A 19,871-nucleotide genomic window follows, 5' to 3' on the forward strand; every position below is an offset into this window, starting at 1 on the left:
ACATACTACATACTAAACCAGTATATACTAAACTGTTCTATTTAATACTGTATACTACATACAGCAACAATACATACTGTATACTGAAAAGTGCACTAGTGTATACTGTATACTTCATTCTGCACCAGTATATACTGTATACTACATACAGCAACAATACATACTGTATACTGAATAGTGCACTAGTGTATACTGTATACTTCATTCTGCACCAGTATATACTGTATACTACATACAGCAACAATACATACTGTATACTGAATAGTGCACTAGTGTATACTGTATACTACATACAGCAACAATACATACTGTATGCTGAATAGTGCACTAGTGTATACTGTATAATTCATTCTGCACCAGTATATACTGTACACGACATACAGCAACAGTACATACTGTATACTGAATAGTGCACTAGTGTATACTGTACACTACATGCAGCAACAATACATACTGTATACTGAATAGTGCACTAGTGTATACTGTATACTTCATTCTGCACCTGTATATACTGTACACTACATGCAGCAACAATACATACTGTATACTGAATAGTGCACTAGTGTATACTGTATACTTCATTCTGCACCTGTATATACTGTACACTACATGCAGCAACAATACATACTGTATACTGAATAGTAATATATAAATAATTGTGCATTAAAATGTGCAGGAAATGCCATCATTAAATCAGTTTCCTGTAAAAATGCGTCACATTTAACACCGTTATTTAGATGTGTCAACAACAACACGGAGATTTTTTACACTTTAGTCTTCTGTGTTTTTCTCTCATCCACACGAACTCACAAACCCACGATTAATGAAAACAGGATAAAGAGATTTCTGAAAACTGCTTCATTGTTTTTGTCTGGATACTAAAATGTAGCTATATACAGATGTTGTGACATCAGCATGCTCGTATATACATACATGCAGGCGGTGGACAAAATAACAGAAACACAATCAATAATAAACATAAGTCATCAAATAATAAACATGTATGAGAGGATTACATCAAGAGTTCAAAATTAACTGAAGAAAGGTTGGAATTCATTACTGATAATGTGTCCACGCTGTGTGTGATTATAAAGAATGCACTAATCTAACACATTAATGAGAGAGATTGTTATTAATACACTTTCATTTATTTAAGGATGTTAAATCAGATCAGCGCTGGTTGAGTTATTGGTATACTGGTGTAAAACTAAAAGCTAAAAGTTTTAAATCCCAGCTAAGACATACATTTTATTTATTTATTTTTAGAATTTTAGGATTAATTACACTAGCTGCTAGTTAGCTAAGCTGTGTGATTACTGTGTCATGTTCTTGGTGGTGTTTCTCTGAACTGAAACTTTTAGGTGCACTCATGCTTTTTATATAGTTATTTATTTTTGGTTTTACCTTTACTTCAGTGTTACTCCAGTGTGATGAAGGGTATGAGACCAGATTTACCTCAACCCAGCTGTGTCTCCATTAAGAGCGACCAGTCAATGAATCCTCCAATTACATTTAAAAATGGAGGATGTTCTACTGATCTGAGGTCAGTATAATCTCATGGTGTGTTAGTGCCTTAGACCACTGCACCACCCAAGGACTGAATTTTTTTGGAATCCACTCTATATGTTAAAATATATGAGTAATCAGTAAATTGGGTTTTGACTACAGATATTTTATATGGGCTGATGATTACTGATCAGAACTAGGTGAAGTTTAACTAGCCGTCTGGTTACTTTGTAATATCCTTTGTGGTGTTCTTCTAAAAACTGAAACTTTTAGGTGCCTCTATACTTTTCATATAGTTAATTTATGTTTAGTTTTACCTTTACTTCAGTGTTACTCCAGTGTGATGGAGGGTATGAGACCAGATTCACCTAAACCCAGCTGTGTCTCCATGAACAGTGACCGGTCAATGAAACCTCCACTTATCTTTAAAGATGGAGACTGTTAATCTGAAGTCAGTATCATCTCATGGTGTGTTAGTGAAAACTTTCTGAATGTAAGAAACTAATCAGAACTAATCGAAGTTTAGAAAAAATTCTTAGAGTTAAAATGACTCTGAAGATCTAAAACGTTTAATAATTATTTATTAGTAAAGAGTAACTGGTTACTGGACCATCCAAACCACTTTAAAGACTCTTATACTGATCTGAGGTAGGTAACTGTGTAGGACCGCCAACAAGCTCTTTGGTTAAGGCCAGAGAGGAAGTGTTTCTATTTCTAAATATATTTTAGAAATAGAAACAGTGTGATGGAGGGTGCGAGACCAGATTCACCTGAACCCAGCTGTGTCTCCATAAAGAGCGACCAGTCAGTGGAACCTCCATTTACATTTAAAGATGGAGGATGTTCTACTGATCTGAGGTCAGTATAATCTCATGGTGTGTCAGTGCCTTAGACCACTGCATCACCCAAGGACTGTGCTCTGAAAACTTTTAGAATCCACTGTATATGTTAAAATATACAACCCCAAATCAGGAAAAGTTGGGACATTACATTTGTTACATTAACTTTGACTTTTATTTGATTGCAGACTTATCTGCTCAAATTTATTTAATTGGTTAATAAACATCCATTTCTACATTTCAGGCCTGCAGAACATTCCAAAAAAAGTTGGGACAGGGGTAATTTAGGGCTAGTAATGAGGTGGAAAAAACTAAATAATTATGTGATTTTAAACAGGTGATGTCAACAGGTGATTGTAATCATGGTTTGGTACAAAAGCAGCATCCAGGAAAGGGTGAGTCTTTGATGAGCAAAGATGAGTTTGAGAAAATTATTGAAATGATTAAAAACAAAGAAAGAAAAACTCGACTTTAAAGAAAGATTGGAAGGGATTTGCATATTTCTCCCTCTACAGTGCAAAATATTATTAAACTATTCAAAGAATCGGAAGGAATTTCCGTGCATATAGGCCAAGGGTGCAAGCTTAAGCTGAACGCCCGTAATCTTCCATCCCTCAGATGGCACTGCATCAAGAACCGCCACTCAACAATAGCCACATATTTGAGGGATTACTTTAGCAAACCTTTGTCAAGCACTACAATACAGAGTTACATGCACAAATCCCACCTAAAACTTTACTTTGCAAAAAAAAAACCTTATGTTAACCATGTCCAGAAGCAGCGTCAACTTCTCTGGGCTTGGAGGCATCTAGGATGGACCATCACACAGTGGAAATGTGTATTGTGGTCAGATGAATCAGCATTTCAGGTCTTTTTGAAAAAAATAGACGCCGTGTGCGCTGGACCAAAGACGAAAAGGACCATCCAGACTGTTATCAGCAACAAGTCCAAAAGTCAGCATCTGTCATGGTATGGGGTGTGTCAGTGCCCTTGGCAAAGGTCATTTACACTTCTGTGATGCAGCATTAATGCAGACAAGTACATTGAGATCTTAGAGCAACATGAGCTGCTTTCAAGACGTCGTCTATCCAGGGATGTTCATGCATTTTTCAACAAGACGATGCAAAACCACCTGCTGCACACATTACAAAGGCATAGCTGCGGGAGAAGAGGGTACAGGTACTGGACTGCCTGCAGTCCTGACCTGTCCCCAATAGAGAATGTGTGGAGGATTCTGAAATGAAAAAAGCAACAGCCATGATTCCGTACTGTTGCACAACCTAAGACGTGTTTGCAGGATTAATGGGACAAAATAAAAGCTGAAACACTAAATCACTTGGTGCCAAAACGTCTTTTAAGTGTGGTGAAATGGAACGGCAATATTACAAAGTGGTAAATGCTTTACTGTCTCAACTTTTTTTGGAACATGTTGCAGGCCTGAAGTACATGAATGGATGTTTATTAATAAATGAAATGAAGTTGAGCAGATAAAACATGAAATAGCTCAGGTTCGTCCTGTCTGACATCAAATAAAAGTCAAAGTAAATGTAAGAAACTCTGTGTTTGCATTTTCCATACTGTCCCAACTTTCTGATTTAGGGTTGTATAAGTAATCAGTAAATTGGGTTTTGACTACAGATATTTTACATGGGCTGATGATCAAATTACAAATCAGAACTAAGTGAAGTTTAAAAAGAACTAGTTTAACTAGCTGTGTGATTACTTTGTAATATATTTTGTGGTGTTTCTCTAAAAACTGAAACTTTCAGGTACCCCCTGTACTTTTTGTATAGTTTATTTATGTTTGGTTTTACCTGTACCCCAGTGTGATGGAGGGTACGAGACCAGATTCACCTGAACCCAGCTTTGTGTCCATGAAGAGCGACCAGTCAATGGGACCACCATTTCACTTTAAATATGGAAGTGATTCTACTGATCTGAGGTCAGTATAGTCTGTATGTTCTGTACTAGTCTATATGTTCTAGTGCAGTGTTTTTACTTCTAGTTCCTCCTGATCAAACACATTAACTTCATTAAATTTATTCAACTAGTCAATTAATTTATAGAAATATAGGAAAAGTTTTAATAACTGGATGATGAAACATGCTGGTGTTCAGTACTGTTCTGTATAGTTAATGGTGTTGTATAATAAAGACAATCTATAATAAATAAAATATAACTAAGAAAATCTGCACAATTAGCTTATTTGTCTTTTTTATTTACAGACCACAAAAGAAGAAATTAAATGTTGCTTACAGAGATCAGCTGGAATCCATATTTAAGGTTTGTATGTATGTGTGTGTAATAATAATAATAATGATGCTTGTATAGTTTGCTGTTGGTTAAATGATTACTGTGAGAGATCGTATGTTGATTTTGGATTCTGGACCCTCCTTAGATGTTGTTCTGGTTCTTACATATGTAAATGTTTTTTTTTGTTGCCATATGGGGTTTATGGGACTCATTACGGGTATTAAACACACATTTTAATTTGAATGAACATTTACTGTTTATTTGTTTACTGAACTTAACATGCAGAGAAAAATAAAACACACCCGTTAGTATACTAAATGTATCACAACAACTAGTTTCAGTATAATGTTAGATCTACATTACTCCTTATATGGTCACCTCACTCACTCATCTTTCTTAATTCCTTTATTACATGCCGCTTATTGTGATGATCTGTTCCTCTAAATTCCTCAACAGGAACTGGAGATTAAAGTCATCAACATGTTAAAGAGTGAGCTAAACAAGTTGAAAATGCTACTGAATGAAGATTACCCAGCATGCTCTGAGCAGGAGGTGAAGGATGTGGAAGATCTGAGTAGTTTCAGAGAGGGGGCGCTAAAGATCACACTGAATGTTCTAAAGATTATGAACCAGACAGACCTTGCTAACACCCTGCAGAGTAGTAAGAGACCTAAATATTTACATTATTAATTTATTTAACATTAGATTAAATTCTTCCATATTCATCCTGGTTCTAGAATCATCTAGGCTTTTGACTGGTCATTGAATTATATTATATAACATTTTATGAGCACCAGGTACTTAATATGAATGAGACTATGATATTGGTCACTACATCTGTGCAAATCCATTATAATTTAAAATAGAAAATTCTATATTTAAAATTATTTAAAACAAAATGAAACAATTATTTATTAAAATATTAAATTATATACTGTGTTTATTGATCATGCAGTAAAACACTGATTCATAATTAATTGATTTATAATTTTCTGTTTATTAGAACTGGTCTCTGTATATCAGGAAAAACTCAAATCCAGTCTGAGAGAGAAATGTAAAAGAATCAGTCAAGGAATCTCCCAGCATGGAAGCTCAGCACTTCTGAATGAGATCTACACAGAGCTCTACATCACAGAGGGTTGGAGTGGAGACATCAATAATGAACATGAGGTCAGACAGATTGAAACAGCATCCAGGAGACCAGCAGCACAGGAGAAACCCATCAAATGCAATGACCTCTTTAAAGACTCGACCATCAGAACTGTGCTGACTAAAGGAATCGCTGGAATTGGAAAAACAGTCTCAGTGCAGAAGTTCATTTTGGACTGGGCTGAAGGAAAAGCAAATCAGGACGTCATATTCATATTTCCACTTCCTTTCAGAGAGCTGCACTTAATGAAAAAGGAAAATCTCAGTCTGGTGGAACTTCTAAATCAGTTTTACCCAGAAATGAAAGGTCTGCCATCATTAGACTGTGATGTTTATAAAGGTTTGTTCATCTTTGATGGTCTGGATGAGTGTCGACTTCCTCTAGATTTTCAAAATAATGAGCAATTGTGTAACGGAACAAAGTCAGTAAAAATGGATGTTCTGCTGACAAACCTCATTAAGGGGAACCTGCTTCCCTCTGCTCACCTTTGGATCACCACTCGACCAGGAGCAGCCAATCAGATCCCTTCTGAGTGTGTAGACCAGGTAACAGAGGTACGAGGGTTCAGTGACGCTCAGAAAAAGGAGTACTTCAAGAAGAGGATCAGTGATGAGATCCTGTCTGGTAAAATCATCACTCACATGAAGTCATCAAGAAGCCTCTACATCATGTGTCACATTCCAGTCTTCTGCTGGATCTCAGCCTCTGTTCTAGTGAGAATTCTGGATGAAGCCGAGGGGAAAGAGATCCCCAAAACTCTGACTCAAATGTTCACTTACTTTCTGATCTTTCAGATCAAACACAAGGAGCAAAAGTATCATGGGAAATCTGACCCTGATCCACACCAGACCAGAGAGACGATACTGGCACTGGGGAAAGTGGCCTTCCAACAGCTGGAGAAAGGAAACCTGATCTTCTATGAGGAAGACCTGACAGAGTGTGGCATTGATGTCAAAAACACATCAGTGTACTCAGGGGTCTGCACCCAAATCTTCAAAAAAGAGGTTGGACTGCACCTGGGTCAGGTCTTCAGCTTTGTGCACCTGAGTGTTCAGGAGTTTCTGGCTGCTTTATATGTATTTCTCACCTTCATCAACAAAAACAGAAATGTGCTGGTAAAGAAAAACACTGGATTCTTTAACATCTTTAGAAACTATACAAACATGTCTGCCTTTCTGAAGAGTGCAGTGGACAAGGCCTTACAGAGTAAGAATGGACACCTGGATCTTTTCCTCCGCTTCCTCCTGGGTCTCTCACTGGAGTCCAATCAGACTCTCTTACGGGGCCTACTGCCACAAACAGGAAGTAGCTCTTACAACAAAAAGAAAACAGTCAGGTACATCAAGGAGAAGATCAGTGAGAATCCCTCCTCAGAGAAATCCATCAATCTGTTCCACTGTCTGAATGAACTGAACGATGTTTCTCTAGTGCAGGAAGTCCAAAAATACCTGAACAGAAGAGGTTCTGCTTATCACGATGAACTCCGTCTGTCTCCTGCTCAGTGGTCGGCTCTGGTGTTTGTGTTGCTGAACTCAGATCTGGAGCTGGATGAGTTTGATTTGAGAAAATATTATCCATCACATGAAGGTCTTCTGAAGATGCTGCCAGTGGTGAAAGCTTCTAGAAGAGCTAAGTGAGTCATTTATTGACATTTGATTCAAGGGTTCATCACACAAACACTAATGATTAGATTTAAGAAACAGAGAAGGTGCGAAAGTAGTGTTGCAATCTGATCTCAAAATGTTTCTGAAATTAACATCTAATTCAATAAAGTAAATAATATTGCTGTTTCTGCACCATCTACTAAGTTAATTATACTGAGTATAAAATCTGATGTTAAATGGTGGAAATCATCAACCACAGAACTCCAAAAACATCAGGACTAAATGTAATAAAGAGACAAATAAATAACAAATAATAAAGAGAGAAATGCATTAATAATGAACAATCTTTTTAAATAAAGAAATTTATGTTAGCATGAACAAGGCGCTCAGGTGGTGCAGCAGTAAAGTACACTAGTTTACTTTTGCTGAGATCTGAGGATGTTAGCATGGAGTGAATTGATCTGACTGATGTGTAATCATGTTTTCAGGAGAATGAATTTTACTCTGATGAAAACACTGTAATAATAATCAGATCGTTTTTCTATACGACAGTATCATGAATCAGACATGAAATAAACAGAGCTCAGTTTTCATAAACATGACGCGTGAATGTTAGTGACAGCAGTTTCTATGTAGAGATTCCTGATAATAATTAGTTCCCAGTCGTGCTGTGCAGAAATACAGCAGTGAGAGTGAAACCTTCACAGAGTAAAATAGTGAGTAATTATGAAATGTAAATTTAATTTAGAAAAAATGATTGGACCACTTCATACTGGTCAGGACCACGGTGGATCCAGTGCTACTTGAAAACACTTGCAAGGATGTAGGAACATACACTTTTGACACCTACACAAACACACACACACACATGCACACACACACACAGTCACTCTCTTCTATGTTTTAGGATGGAGATGGAAATCAAGTTGTAAGTAACATTGTATTAATTCTCAGTTGCTACACGGCTACAGTTAGCTACCTTCCACTATTTTGGACTGTGTAGAAATGTGAAGCTCCGCCCCTTTGTAAATCAGTACAGTAGAGCAGTCCTGCTATTGGTTGATTCATGAATTCAGCTGCTTTCACTTTTATCTGCAATGTAGTCTGATCTGATTATTTCTCTCCAGGTTGTGGGAGTGTAATCTAACAGAGAAAAGTTGTGAAGTTCTGTCCTCAGTTCTCAGTTTAAACTCCTCCAGTCTGAAACATCTGAACCTGAGTAAGAATAAACTGAAGGATTCAGGAGTGAAGCTGCTCTCTGCTGGACTGGAGAATCCACACTGTAAACTGGAGATACTGGAGTAAGATCTTCACTTTCACAAAGTTTTATACACATTCATTCAGTTACACTAATCACTTCATCCTGGAAAACAAAAAAACCATCTCAGGGTGACACATACACACACACTTTTTAAGACAATGTTGAAATGATTACTGATTCTGATTCATCAATTCAACTGTTTTCACTTTCATCTGCAATGCAGTCTGGGTAATATTATCAGATCTGCTACTTGGATTCCACCTACTGCTGCAGGGTGGCGTCTTTCATTTCTCTGATTGATCTGATTATTTCTCTCCAGGTTGTGGGATTGTAATCTAACAGAGAAAAGTTGTGAAGTTCTGTCCTCAGTTCTCAGTTTAAACTCCTCCAGTCTGAAACATCTGAACCCGAGTAAGAATAAACTGAAGGATTCAGGAGTGAAGCTGCTCTCTGCTGGACTGGAGAATCCACACTGTAAACTGGAGATACTGGAGTAAGATCTTCACTTTCACACAGTTTTATACACATTTATTCATTTACACTAATCACTTCATCCTGCAAAACAATGAGCATAAACAAATAAATCATCTCAAGGTGACACACACTTTTAGAGACAATGTTGGAATGATTACTGATTCAGCATCAATTCAACTGCTTTCACTTTCATCTGCAATGCAGTCTGGGTAATATCAGACCTGCTGCTTGGATTCTACCTACTGCTGCAGGGTGACGTCTTTCATTTCTCTGATTGATCTGATTATTTCTCTCCAGGTTGTGGGATTGTAATCTAACAGAGAAAAGTTGTAAAGTTCTGTCCTCAGTTCTCAGTTTAAACTCCTCCAGTCTGAAACATCTGAACCTGAGTAACAATAAACTGAAGGATTCAGGTGTGAAGCTGCTCTCTGCTGGACTGGAGAATCCACACTGTAAACTGGAGATACTGGAGTAAGATTTTCACTTTTACACTGTAGATACAGAAGATCATTCATACAGAAACTGTTATTGATGTGTGTATGAGCTTGATATTTTACTTATTTTCCTCACACAAGATAAAACTATCATTAATATAATAGAATAGTTTTACATGTTGAAGATTTCTCAGTGATGTTGTCTGATTGTGGATTTGAATGGAGATGGAGGAGGAGGTTGGAGAAGATGATGTATTATTTTTATTAAATGATTTTTTTCTGCAGGTTGTGGAGCTGCAGTATTACAGGCAAAGGTTTTACTGCTCTGGCTTCAGCTCTGAACTCAAATCCATTTTCACATCTGAGAGAACTGCAACTGAACGACAATCATCCAGGAGAATCAGGAGTAAAACTGCTCGAGGATGTACAGGTGGATCCACAATGTAACCTGGAGAAACTATAGTGAGTTACTGTTAATTTATACACAGACACGCCTAAACACACACACATGCACACATTACACACACACACAGACACACATTACAATACACATGCACACATTACATACACATGCACACATTACACACACATGCACACATTACACACACATGCACACATTACACACACACACAGACACACATTACATACACATGCACACATTACATACACATGTACACATTACACACACATGCACACATTACACACACATGCACACATTACACACACATGCACACATTACACACACATGCACACATTACATACACATGCACACATTACACACACATGCACACATTACACACACATGCACACATTACATACACATGCACACATTACATACACATGCACACATTACACACACATGCACACATTACATACACATGCACACATTACACACACATGCACACATTACACACACATGCACACATTACACACACACAGACACACATTACAGTGTATCACAAAAGTGAGTACACCCCTCACATTTCTGCAGATATTTAAGTATATCTTTTCATGGGACAACACTGACAAAATGACACTTTGACACAATGAAAAGTAGTCTGTGTGCAGCTTATATAACAGTGTAAATTTATTCTTCCCTCAAAATAACTCAATATACAGCCATTAATGTCTAAACCACCGGCAACAAAAGTGAGTACACCCCTAAGAGACTACACCCCTAAATGTCCAAATTGAGCACTGCTTGTAATTTTCCCTCCAAAATGTCATGTGACTCGTTAGTGTTACTAGGTCTCAGGTGTGCATAGGGAGCAGGTGTGTTCAATTTAGTAGTACAGCTCTCACACTCTCTCATACTGGTCACTGAAAGTTCCAACATGGCACCTCATGGCAAAGAACTCTCTGAGGATCTTAAAAGACGAATTGTTGCGCTACATGAAGATGGCCAAGGCTACAAGAAGATTGCCAACACCCTGAAACTGAGCTGCAGCACAGTGGCCAAGATCATCCAGTGTTTTAAAAGAGCAGGGTCCACTCAGAACAGACCTCGCGTTGGTCGTCCAAAGAAGCTGAGTGCACGTGCTCAGCGTCACATCCAACTGCTGTCTTTGAAAGATAGGCGCAGGAGTGCTGTCAGCATTGCTGCAGATAATTGAAAAGGTGGGGGGTCAGCCTGTCAGTGCTCAGACCATACGCCGCACACCACATCAAATTGGTCTGCATGGCTGTCACCCCAGAAGGAAGCCTCTTCTGAAGTCTCTACACAAGAAAGCCCGCAAACAGTTTGCTGAAGACATGTCAACAAAGGACATGGATTACTGGAACCATGTCCTATGGTCTGATGAGACCAAGATTAATTTGTTTGGTTCAGATGGTCTCAAGCATGTGTGGCGGCAATCAGGTGAGGAGTACAAAGATAAGTGTGTCATGCCTACAGTCAAGCATGGTGGTGGGAATGCCATGGTCTGGGGCTGCATGAGTGCAGCAGGTGTTGGGGAGTTACATTTCATTGAGGGACACATGAACTCCAATATGTACTGTGAAATACTGAAGCAGAGCATGATCCCCTCCCTCCGGAAACTGGGTCGCAGGGCAGTGTTCCAGCATGATAATGACCCCAAACACACCTCTAAGACGACCACTGCTTTATTGAAGAGGCTGAGGGTAAAGGTGATGGACTGGCCAAGCATGTCTCCAGACCTAAACCCAATAGAACATCTTTGGGGCATCCTCAAGCGGAAGGTGGAGGAGCGCAAAGTCTCGAATATCCGCCAGCTCCGTGATGTCGTCATGGAGGAGTGGAAAAGCATTCCAGTGGCAACCTGTGAAGCTCTGGTAAACTCCATGCCCAGGAGAGTTAAGGCAGTTCTGGGAAATAATGGTGGCCACACAAAATATTGACACTTCAGGAACTTTCACTAAGGGGTGTACTCACTTTTGTTGCCGGTGGTTTAGACATTAATGGCTGTATATTGAGTTATTTTGAGGGAAGAATAAATGTACACTCTTATATAAGCTGCACACAGACTACTTTTCATTGTGTCAAAGTGTCATTTTGTCAGTGTTGTCCCATGAAAAGATATACTTAAATATCTGCAGAAATGTGAGGGGTGTACTCACTTTTGTGATACACTGTACATACACATGCACACATTACATACACATGTACACATTACACACACATGTACACATTACACACACATGCACACATTACACACACATGCACACATTACACACACATGCACACATTACATACACATGTACACATTACACACACATGCACACATTACATACACATGCACACATTACACACACATGCACACATTACACACACATGCACACATTACACACACATGCACACATTACACACACATGTACACATTACACACACATGCACACATTACATACACATGTACACATTACACACACATGTACACATTACATACACATGCACACATTACACACACATGCACACATTACAAACACATGTACACATTACACACACATGCACACATTACATACACATGTACACATTACACACACATGTACACATTACATACACATGCACACATTACACACACATGCACACATTACATACACATGTACACATTACACACACATGTACACATTACACACACATGCACACATTACACACACATGCACACATTACACACACATGTACACATTACACACACATGCACACATTACACACACATGTACACATTACACACACATGTACACATTACATACACATGCACACATTACATACACATGCACACATTACACACACATGCACACATTACACACACATGCACACATTACATACACATGCACACATTACACACAATGCACACATTACACACACATGCACACATTACATACACATGCACACATTACACACACATGCACACATTACACACACATGCACACATTACATACACATGCACACATTACATACACATGCACACATTACACACACATTACATACACATGCACACATTACATACACATGCACACATTACACACACATGCACACATTACATACACATGCACACACTACATACACATGCACACATTACACACACATGCAGTGGTATGTGTATCTTATTGTGGAATCAGAACTGCTCATTAGCAGAACTTCAGCTGTATCAGGGTTCTTCAGTGAACAATGAATCATGTAAAATGTTCTACCATTGTTCCATGTGGTGTGTGTCTGTGTGCTGGTGTTTATACTGGTTCTTGTGTTGAGTCTGATAGATGACTAAAACATCTAATTATGTCTGATCTCTTCTACAGCTTCTGATTCTAATACACAATTATGAGAAGAAGATGAAGAGCAGTGAAGATAAACATCATCTACTCTTCACACTGGGATTCTACATGGTGACACTTTGTTCAGCTTCTTTATGCTCAAATCTGTTAACATGCTTTCTGTATAACTGTGTGCATGACATCACTTCCTGTACAAGATCAACACTCTTAAACCCTGATGAACCTCCATTTTCTCCTTCTAAACATCAGTACTGAAGTAATGAGATTGGATAGTCCATCAGGTTACTGGTACCTGTAAAACGAAGTGAGGGTCTATGAGGACTGCTCAAAACCCTGCATTAGCTTGATGCATTAGCATGCTGTTTACTATCTGACCTGTAATGCAGAAGCTTAAAGATTAAAGCTACTGGAGATGACTGGAGAACATGAGGAGGATTACTCGAGCAGCCAGAAAATCTCCAAGGATCTTCACTGGGAAATTACAGATGTTAGTGAGGTCTCGCGGTTAGAACATCTTCTTACAAAACCACAAGACGTTTAGAGGACTGACTTAAGAAAGTCTCTTCTGTATGATTCTCATCCTGGAACCAAGGGATCTTGTTGAATGGTCAGAACAAACCTAAAAAGACATCAAACAGTAGAGGTCCTGGGTTGAGGGGTACATAATCCCCCTTTTTTACAAGTCCAAAACAGACAGCAGTTTAGTACAGGCTATTACCCACAATCCACTGTGATCCTGTGATGTTTCTCCCAGTAACCAATGGGTTTTTGGAATTGTATATATTTGCAAAATGAGTCATTTTTATTCACATATTTGGCATATTTAATGACTAATAATAATAATAATAATAATAACGCTAATACATAATGAGTAGTATTTTGAATAAACCTTGTGTTTATGTTACTGTAATGACTGACAGTATTGTGTAATTTTTTTTTGGAAATATATTTTGTATGGAGTTTATATTCTTAATTACTTTCATCTTTCTGCAGTAATGCAGTGCAGTAAAAAAAGTATTTACCTCATTTTTCAATGTTCCCTATTTTTGCATTGGTCACACTTGTACTGTATATATCAGACAATTAAACACATCTTAATATTGATGACCAAATAAACACAAAATGTTTTAAACAATAGGCTCATTTATTTAAAAAAAAATGTGTGTGGATCTATGAGGAAAAGTAACCGCACCCTTAGCTACTAAATCAATTGGTTCACCAAAATCTATTGACTATTTGGTTTGAATAAAAACCTGTCTGGTAGCAGGCAGCAGAGATTTAAACTCAGCCATTACCTAAGCTGTGGGACTCCAACAAACCACAGTAAAAGCCATTATCCACAAATGGAAAAAAACTTGAACGCAAAAAAAACCCTTAAACATTTGCCATCACTTTAAGCTACACTAACTTAAGGGGCCCTAATTTGTTTGATCAGCAATGTCGTACATCTGATGTGTCATAAAGCATAGACTAAACATTATGTGAATTGGAGGGCTTCTCAATACAGTGGGGCCAAAAAGTATTTAGTCAGCCACTGATTGTGCAAGTTCTCCTACTTAGAAAGATGAGAGAGGTCTGTAATTTTCATCATAGGTACACTTCAACTATGAGAGACAAAATGAAGGGAAAAAATCCAGGAAATCACATTGTAGGATTTTTAAAGAATTTATTTGTAAATTATGGTGGAAAATAAGTATTTGGTCAAAAACAAACAAGCAAGATTTCTGGCTCTCACAGACCTGTAACTTCTTCTTTTAGAAGCTCTTCTGTCCTCCACTCGGTACCTGTATTAATGGCACCTGTTTGACCTTGTTATCTGTATAAAAGACACCTGTCCACAGCCTCAAACAGTCAGACTCCAAACTCAACCATGGCCAAGACCAAAGAAAATTGTAGACCTGCACCAGGCTGGGAAGAGTGAATCTACAATAGGCAAGCAGGTTGGTGTGAATAAATCAACTGTGGGAGCAATTGTAAGAAAATGGAAGACATACAAGACCATTGATAATCTCCCTCAATCTGGGGCTCATCCCGTGGGGTCAAAATAATCATGAGAATGGTGAGCAAAAATGCCAGAACTACACGGAGGGACCTGATGAATGACCTGCAGAGAGCTGGGACCAAAGTAAAAAGGTTACCATCAGTAACACACTACGCCGAAAGGGACTCAAATTCTGCAGTTTCAGGCGTGTCCCCCTGCTTAAGCCAGTACATGTCCAGGCCCGTCTGAAGTTTGCCAGAGAGCATATGGATGATCCAGAAGAGGATTGGGAGAATATCATGTGGTCAGATGAAACCAAAATGGAACTTTTTGGTAAAAACTCAACTCGTCGTGTTTGGAGGAAGCAGAATGCTGAGTTGCACCATACCTACTGTGAAGCATGGGGGTGGAAACATCATGCTTTGGGGCTGTTTTTCTGCAAAGGGGACAGGACGACTGATCCGTGTTAAGGGAAGAATGAACGGGGCCATGTATCGTGAGATTTTAAGCCAAAACCTCCTTCCATCAGTGAGAGCATTGAAGATGGAACGTGGCTGGGTCTTCCAGCAGGACAATGATCTCAAACACACTGCTCGGGCAACGAAGGAGTGGCTCTATAAAAAGCATTTCAAGGTCCTGAAGTGGCATAGCCAGTCTCCAGACCTCAACCCCATAGAAAATTTGTGGAGGGAGTTGAAAGTCTGTGTTGCCCCAAAACATCACTGCTCTAGAGGAGATCTGCATGGAGGAATGGGCCAAAATAGCAGCTACAGTGTGTGCAAACCTGGTGAAGACTTACAGGAAACATTTGACCTCTGTCATTGCCAACAAAGGTTATTTTACAAAGTATTGAGTTGAACTTTTGTTTTTGACCAAATACTTATTTTCCACCATAATTTACAAATAAATTCTTTAAAAATCCTACAATGTGATTTCCTGGATTTTTTTTCTCATTTTGTCTCTCATAGTTGAAGTGTACCTATGATGAAAATTACAAACCTCTCTCATCTTTCTAAGTAGGAGAACCTGCACAATCAGTGGCTGACTAAATACTTTTTGGCCTCACTGTATATAAGTGCAAATATATGCAGTATGAGAATATAAAAACTATATAAAATATATTTAAATGTATTTAAATAACCCCATTAAGGCTTAAGGCATAAGACCAGCCTTAGGGCTCAGGGGGCACATTTTTGAAGGAAGGGGGAGGGGGGCAGGAATTTTTTGTTTATCTTCTGCCATGGGAGTCTACTGCAGTAAAAGTTGTGACATTTGGCACACAGTCTTTTGGGACATTTCTCTAAAATTTTTCATCAAGTTTCATGTCAGCACCTTATAACCTCTAGCGCCACCATTGGGTCAAATTTGGAGGTGCATTTACCCATGCTACTAGTGAATCAGATTGTTGATTTGTAAATCTGAGGTACCATTGGCACAAGTGAAAGTGGGGTTGGTAAAGGATATACCCATGGCTGTGATGGCATGCCTCTGGCCTTGTGCTTTTACTAACCCCTCTCTTACTGGTGCCATATTGCTTAAACATTCCAATATGAGGCACACTAAACTTACCTGTTATGGATCTGATTGTGAGTCTATCTGCAGCTGGTTTGACTGGTCGGCTTAAGTCTTTTACTTGGGAAGAGCGCTTCCCACTCAAGGAGTGGGTACTGCAGTAGTCAGTTAGGTCACCACCAAATATTGAGATACTTGAGCACGTTCCAGACATCTCTTTTAAGTGTGAGGTCTTTAACTGATGTTTTAAGGGTCTGAAACCAAGCACAGTACAGAAGATCCTTGACTTACTAACTTAATTGGTTCCAGGCTGTTCTTAAGTCCAAATGTTCGTATGTTAAACCTATTTTTCCCATAAGAAATAATGTAAATAGAATTAATCCGTGCCAGACCTCCCAAACCTCCCCCTTACCTAACCTTTTTTGTTATAAATACAATTATATTTCCCTCAAATCTTAAATTATAGAATAGACATTCCTGTAATGAACAAAAATACACAGTAGTACTGTACATAAAACAACACACATCACATTTCATACACCATAATACACCATCACATAAATGAATTTACCAGAAACAACAATAACTCTCATATTTCTCTATTATTTCCTTTATTTTAATAGTGTTGTATTTTGTAGGTGTAATTGCACAAAAGAAAGACTACTTTACTCCAAGTTCCTTCTTCTCTCTCACTCACTGTCCCCTCTGTCTGATACACAGCGACACCTACTGGCAGGAGTAATTATACAACAATAAAAGCTCTGCGCTCTCTCTGCACCTTATTTGGGGACATTTTAATATTGAAAACATCGGAAAAACACTGTCCGCTGTGCGAATGTTCACTCACTGTATATATACAGTGGGGCCAAAAAGTATTTAGTCAGCCACTGATTGTGCAGGTTCTCCTACTTAGAAAGATGAGAGAGGTCTGTAATTTTCATCATAGGTACACTTCAACTATGAGAGACAAAATGAGAAAAAAAAATCCAGGAAATCACATTGTAAGATCTTTAAAGAATTTATTTGTAAATAATGGTGGAAAATAAGTATTTGGTCAAAAACAAAAGTTCAACTCAATACTTTGTAAAATAACCTTTGTTGGCAATGACAGAGGCCAAACGTTTCCTGTAAGTCTTCACCAGGTTTGCACACACTGTAGCTGCTATTTTGGCCCATTCCTCCATGCAGATCTCCTCTAGAGCAGTGATGTTTCGGGGCAACACAGACTTTCAACTCCCTACACAAATTTTCTATGGGGTTGAGGTCTGGAGACTGGCTAGGCCACTCCAGGACCTTGAAATGCTTTTTATGGAGCCACTCCTTCGTTCCCCGAGCGGTGTGTTTGGGATCATTGTCCTGCTGGAAGACCCAGCCACGTTCCATCTTCAATGCTCTCACTGATGGAAGGAGGTTTTGGCTTAAAATCTCACGATACATGGCCCCGTTCATTCTTCCCTTAACATAGATTAGTCGTCCTGTCCCCTTTGCAGAAAAACAGCCCCAAAGCATGATGTTTCCACCCTCATGCTTCACAGTAGGTATGGTGCAACTCAGCATTCTGCTTCCTCCAAACACGACGAGTTGAGTTTTTCATCTGACTACATGATATTCTCCCAATCCTCTTCTGGATCATCCATATGCTCTCTGGCAAACTTCAGACGGGCCTGGACATGTACTGGCTTAAGCAGGGGGACACGCCTGGCACTGCAGGATTTGAGTCCCTCTCGACGTAGTGTGTTACTGATGGTAGCCTTTTTACTTTGGTCCCAGCTCTCTGCAGGTCATTCATCAGGTCCCTCTGTGTAGTTCTGGCATTTTTGCTCACCATTCTCATGATTATTTTGACCCCACGGGATGAGCCTCAGATTGAGGGAGATTATCAATGGTCTTGTATGTCTTCCATTTTCTTACAATTGCTCCCACAGTTGATTTATTCACACCAACCTGCTTGCCTATTGTAGATTCACTCTTCCCAGCCTGGTGCAGGTCTACAATTTTCTTTGGTCTTGGCCATGGTTGAGTTTGGAGTCTGACTGTTTGAGGCTGTGGACAGGTGTTTTTTCTACAGATAACGAGGTCAAACAGGTGCCATTAATACAGGTAACAAGTGGAGGACAGAAGAGCTTCTTAAAGAAGTTGTTACAGGTCTGTGAGAGCCAGAAATCTTGCTTGTTTGTGTTTGACCAAATACTTATTTTCCACCATAATTTACAAATAAATTCTTTAAAAATCCTACAATGTGATTTCCTGGATTTTTTTTTCTCATTTTGTCTCTCATAGTTGAAGTGTACCTATGATGGAAATTACAGACCTCTCTCATCTTTCTAAGTAGGAGAACTTGCACAATCAGTGGCTGACTAAATACTTTTTGGCCCCACTGTATAGAAAGAGAGAGACGGTCGGAGTAAACTTGTTCACACGTGTTTCATAAATTTCGGTTTGTAATCTGAAATTTGTTCGTACATTAAGTTTAAAAAGATTGTTCGTAACCCAAAATGTTCGTATGGTAAACCGTTCGTAGCGCAAGGGTCGACTGTATTTAGAATGACATTTTCTTATTGTCAATATGTTATATTCAATATGTAATATGTTTCCTCTAATTGCATTTATTATAAGCTAAACTGAAAAACCAAATTTAAATCTTCAACATTTAACTGACTTTTAAAGTGGAGTTTAATGTTATATACAGACATCATCCTCATCTCGTGGTGTTAGAAAGAAGTTACATCTTGTAGATTGGGTCAGGATTTGTGACTTATCTATTATTATTATTATTAATAATAATATTATTACTGTTGTTGTTGTTGTTATTCTAATCTTTTTTTATAATTTTGTTGTTGTTAATATCAATATTACTTATTAATTTTTCATTATTTTAATTTTTGCTGTTGTGTTGTTTTTTTAAAACAATTGCTTTGGTCTTTCGCTTGAGATTTTTGCTCATGTAAACAATGTCTGAAAAATGACAAACTTGATTAGTTTGTAATATGTGTTAAGATGATGAATGAACATAAACAATTCATTTTTAAGCTTTTGTTAATTGATTCATTTATTTATTTTTGGTTTCAAAACAACTTCGCAAGAAGAAAAATGAAAATAAAAGGAAGAGAGAGTTAAATGTTCTTCTG

At 38.4% G+C, this 19,871-nt stretch overlaps 1 protein-coding gene across 1 annotated transcript; it reads left to right on the top strand.

Annotated features, from left to right (window-relative positions):
• The first annotated feature begins 2,254 nt into the window (after positions 1–2,254).
• LOC134328729 (NACHT, LRR and PYD domains-containing protein 14-like) lies at positions 2,255–9,984 on the top strand. The gene is made up of 8 exons (XM_063009910.1): positions 2,255–2,364; positions 4,571–4,628; positions 5,055–5,259; positions 5,602–7,381; positions 8,480–8,653; positions 8,933–9,106; positions 9,385–9,558; positions 9,807–9,984. Exons 3-8 carry the CDS (start codon positions 5,079–5,081, stop codon positions 9,982–9,984), a joined length of 2,661 nt encoding a protein of 886 aa, XP_062865980.1. The 5' UTR covers positions 2,255–2,364; positions 4,571–4,628; positions 5,055–5,078.
• The last annotated feature ends 9,887 nt before the right edge of the window (positions 9,985–19,871 follow it).

The sequence above is a fragment of the Trichomycterus rosablanca genome, chromosome 15 (assembly GCF_030014385.1).
Source record: "Trichomycterus rosablanca isolate fTriRos1 chromosome 15, fTriRos1.hap1, whole genome shotgun sequence".
Classification (NCBI taxonomy): domain Eukaryota; kingdom Metazoa; phylum Chordata; class Actinopteri; order Siluriformes; family Trichomycteridae; genus Trichomycterus; species Trichomycterus rosablanca.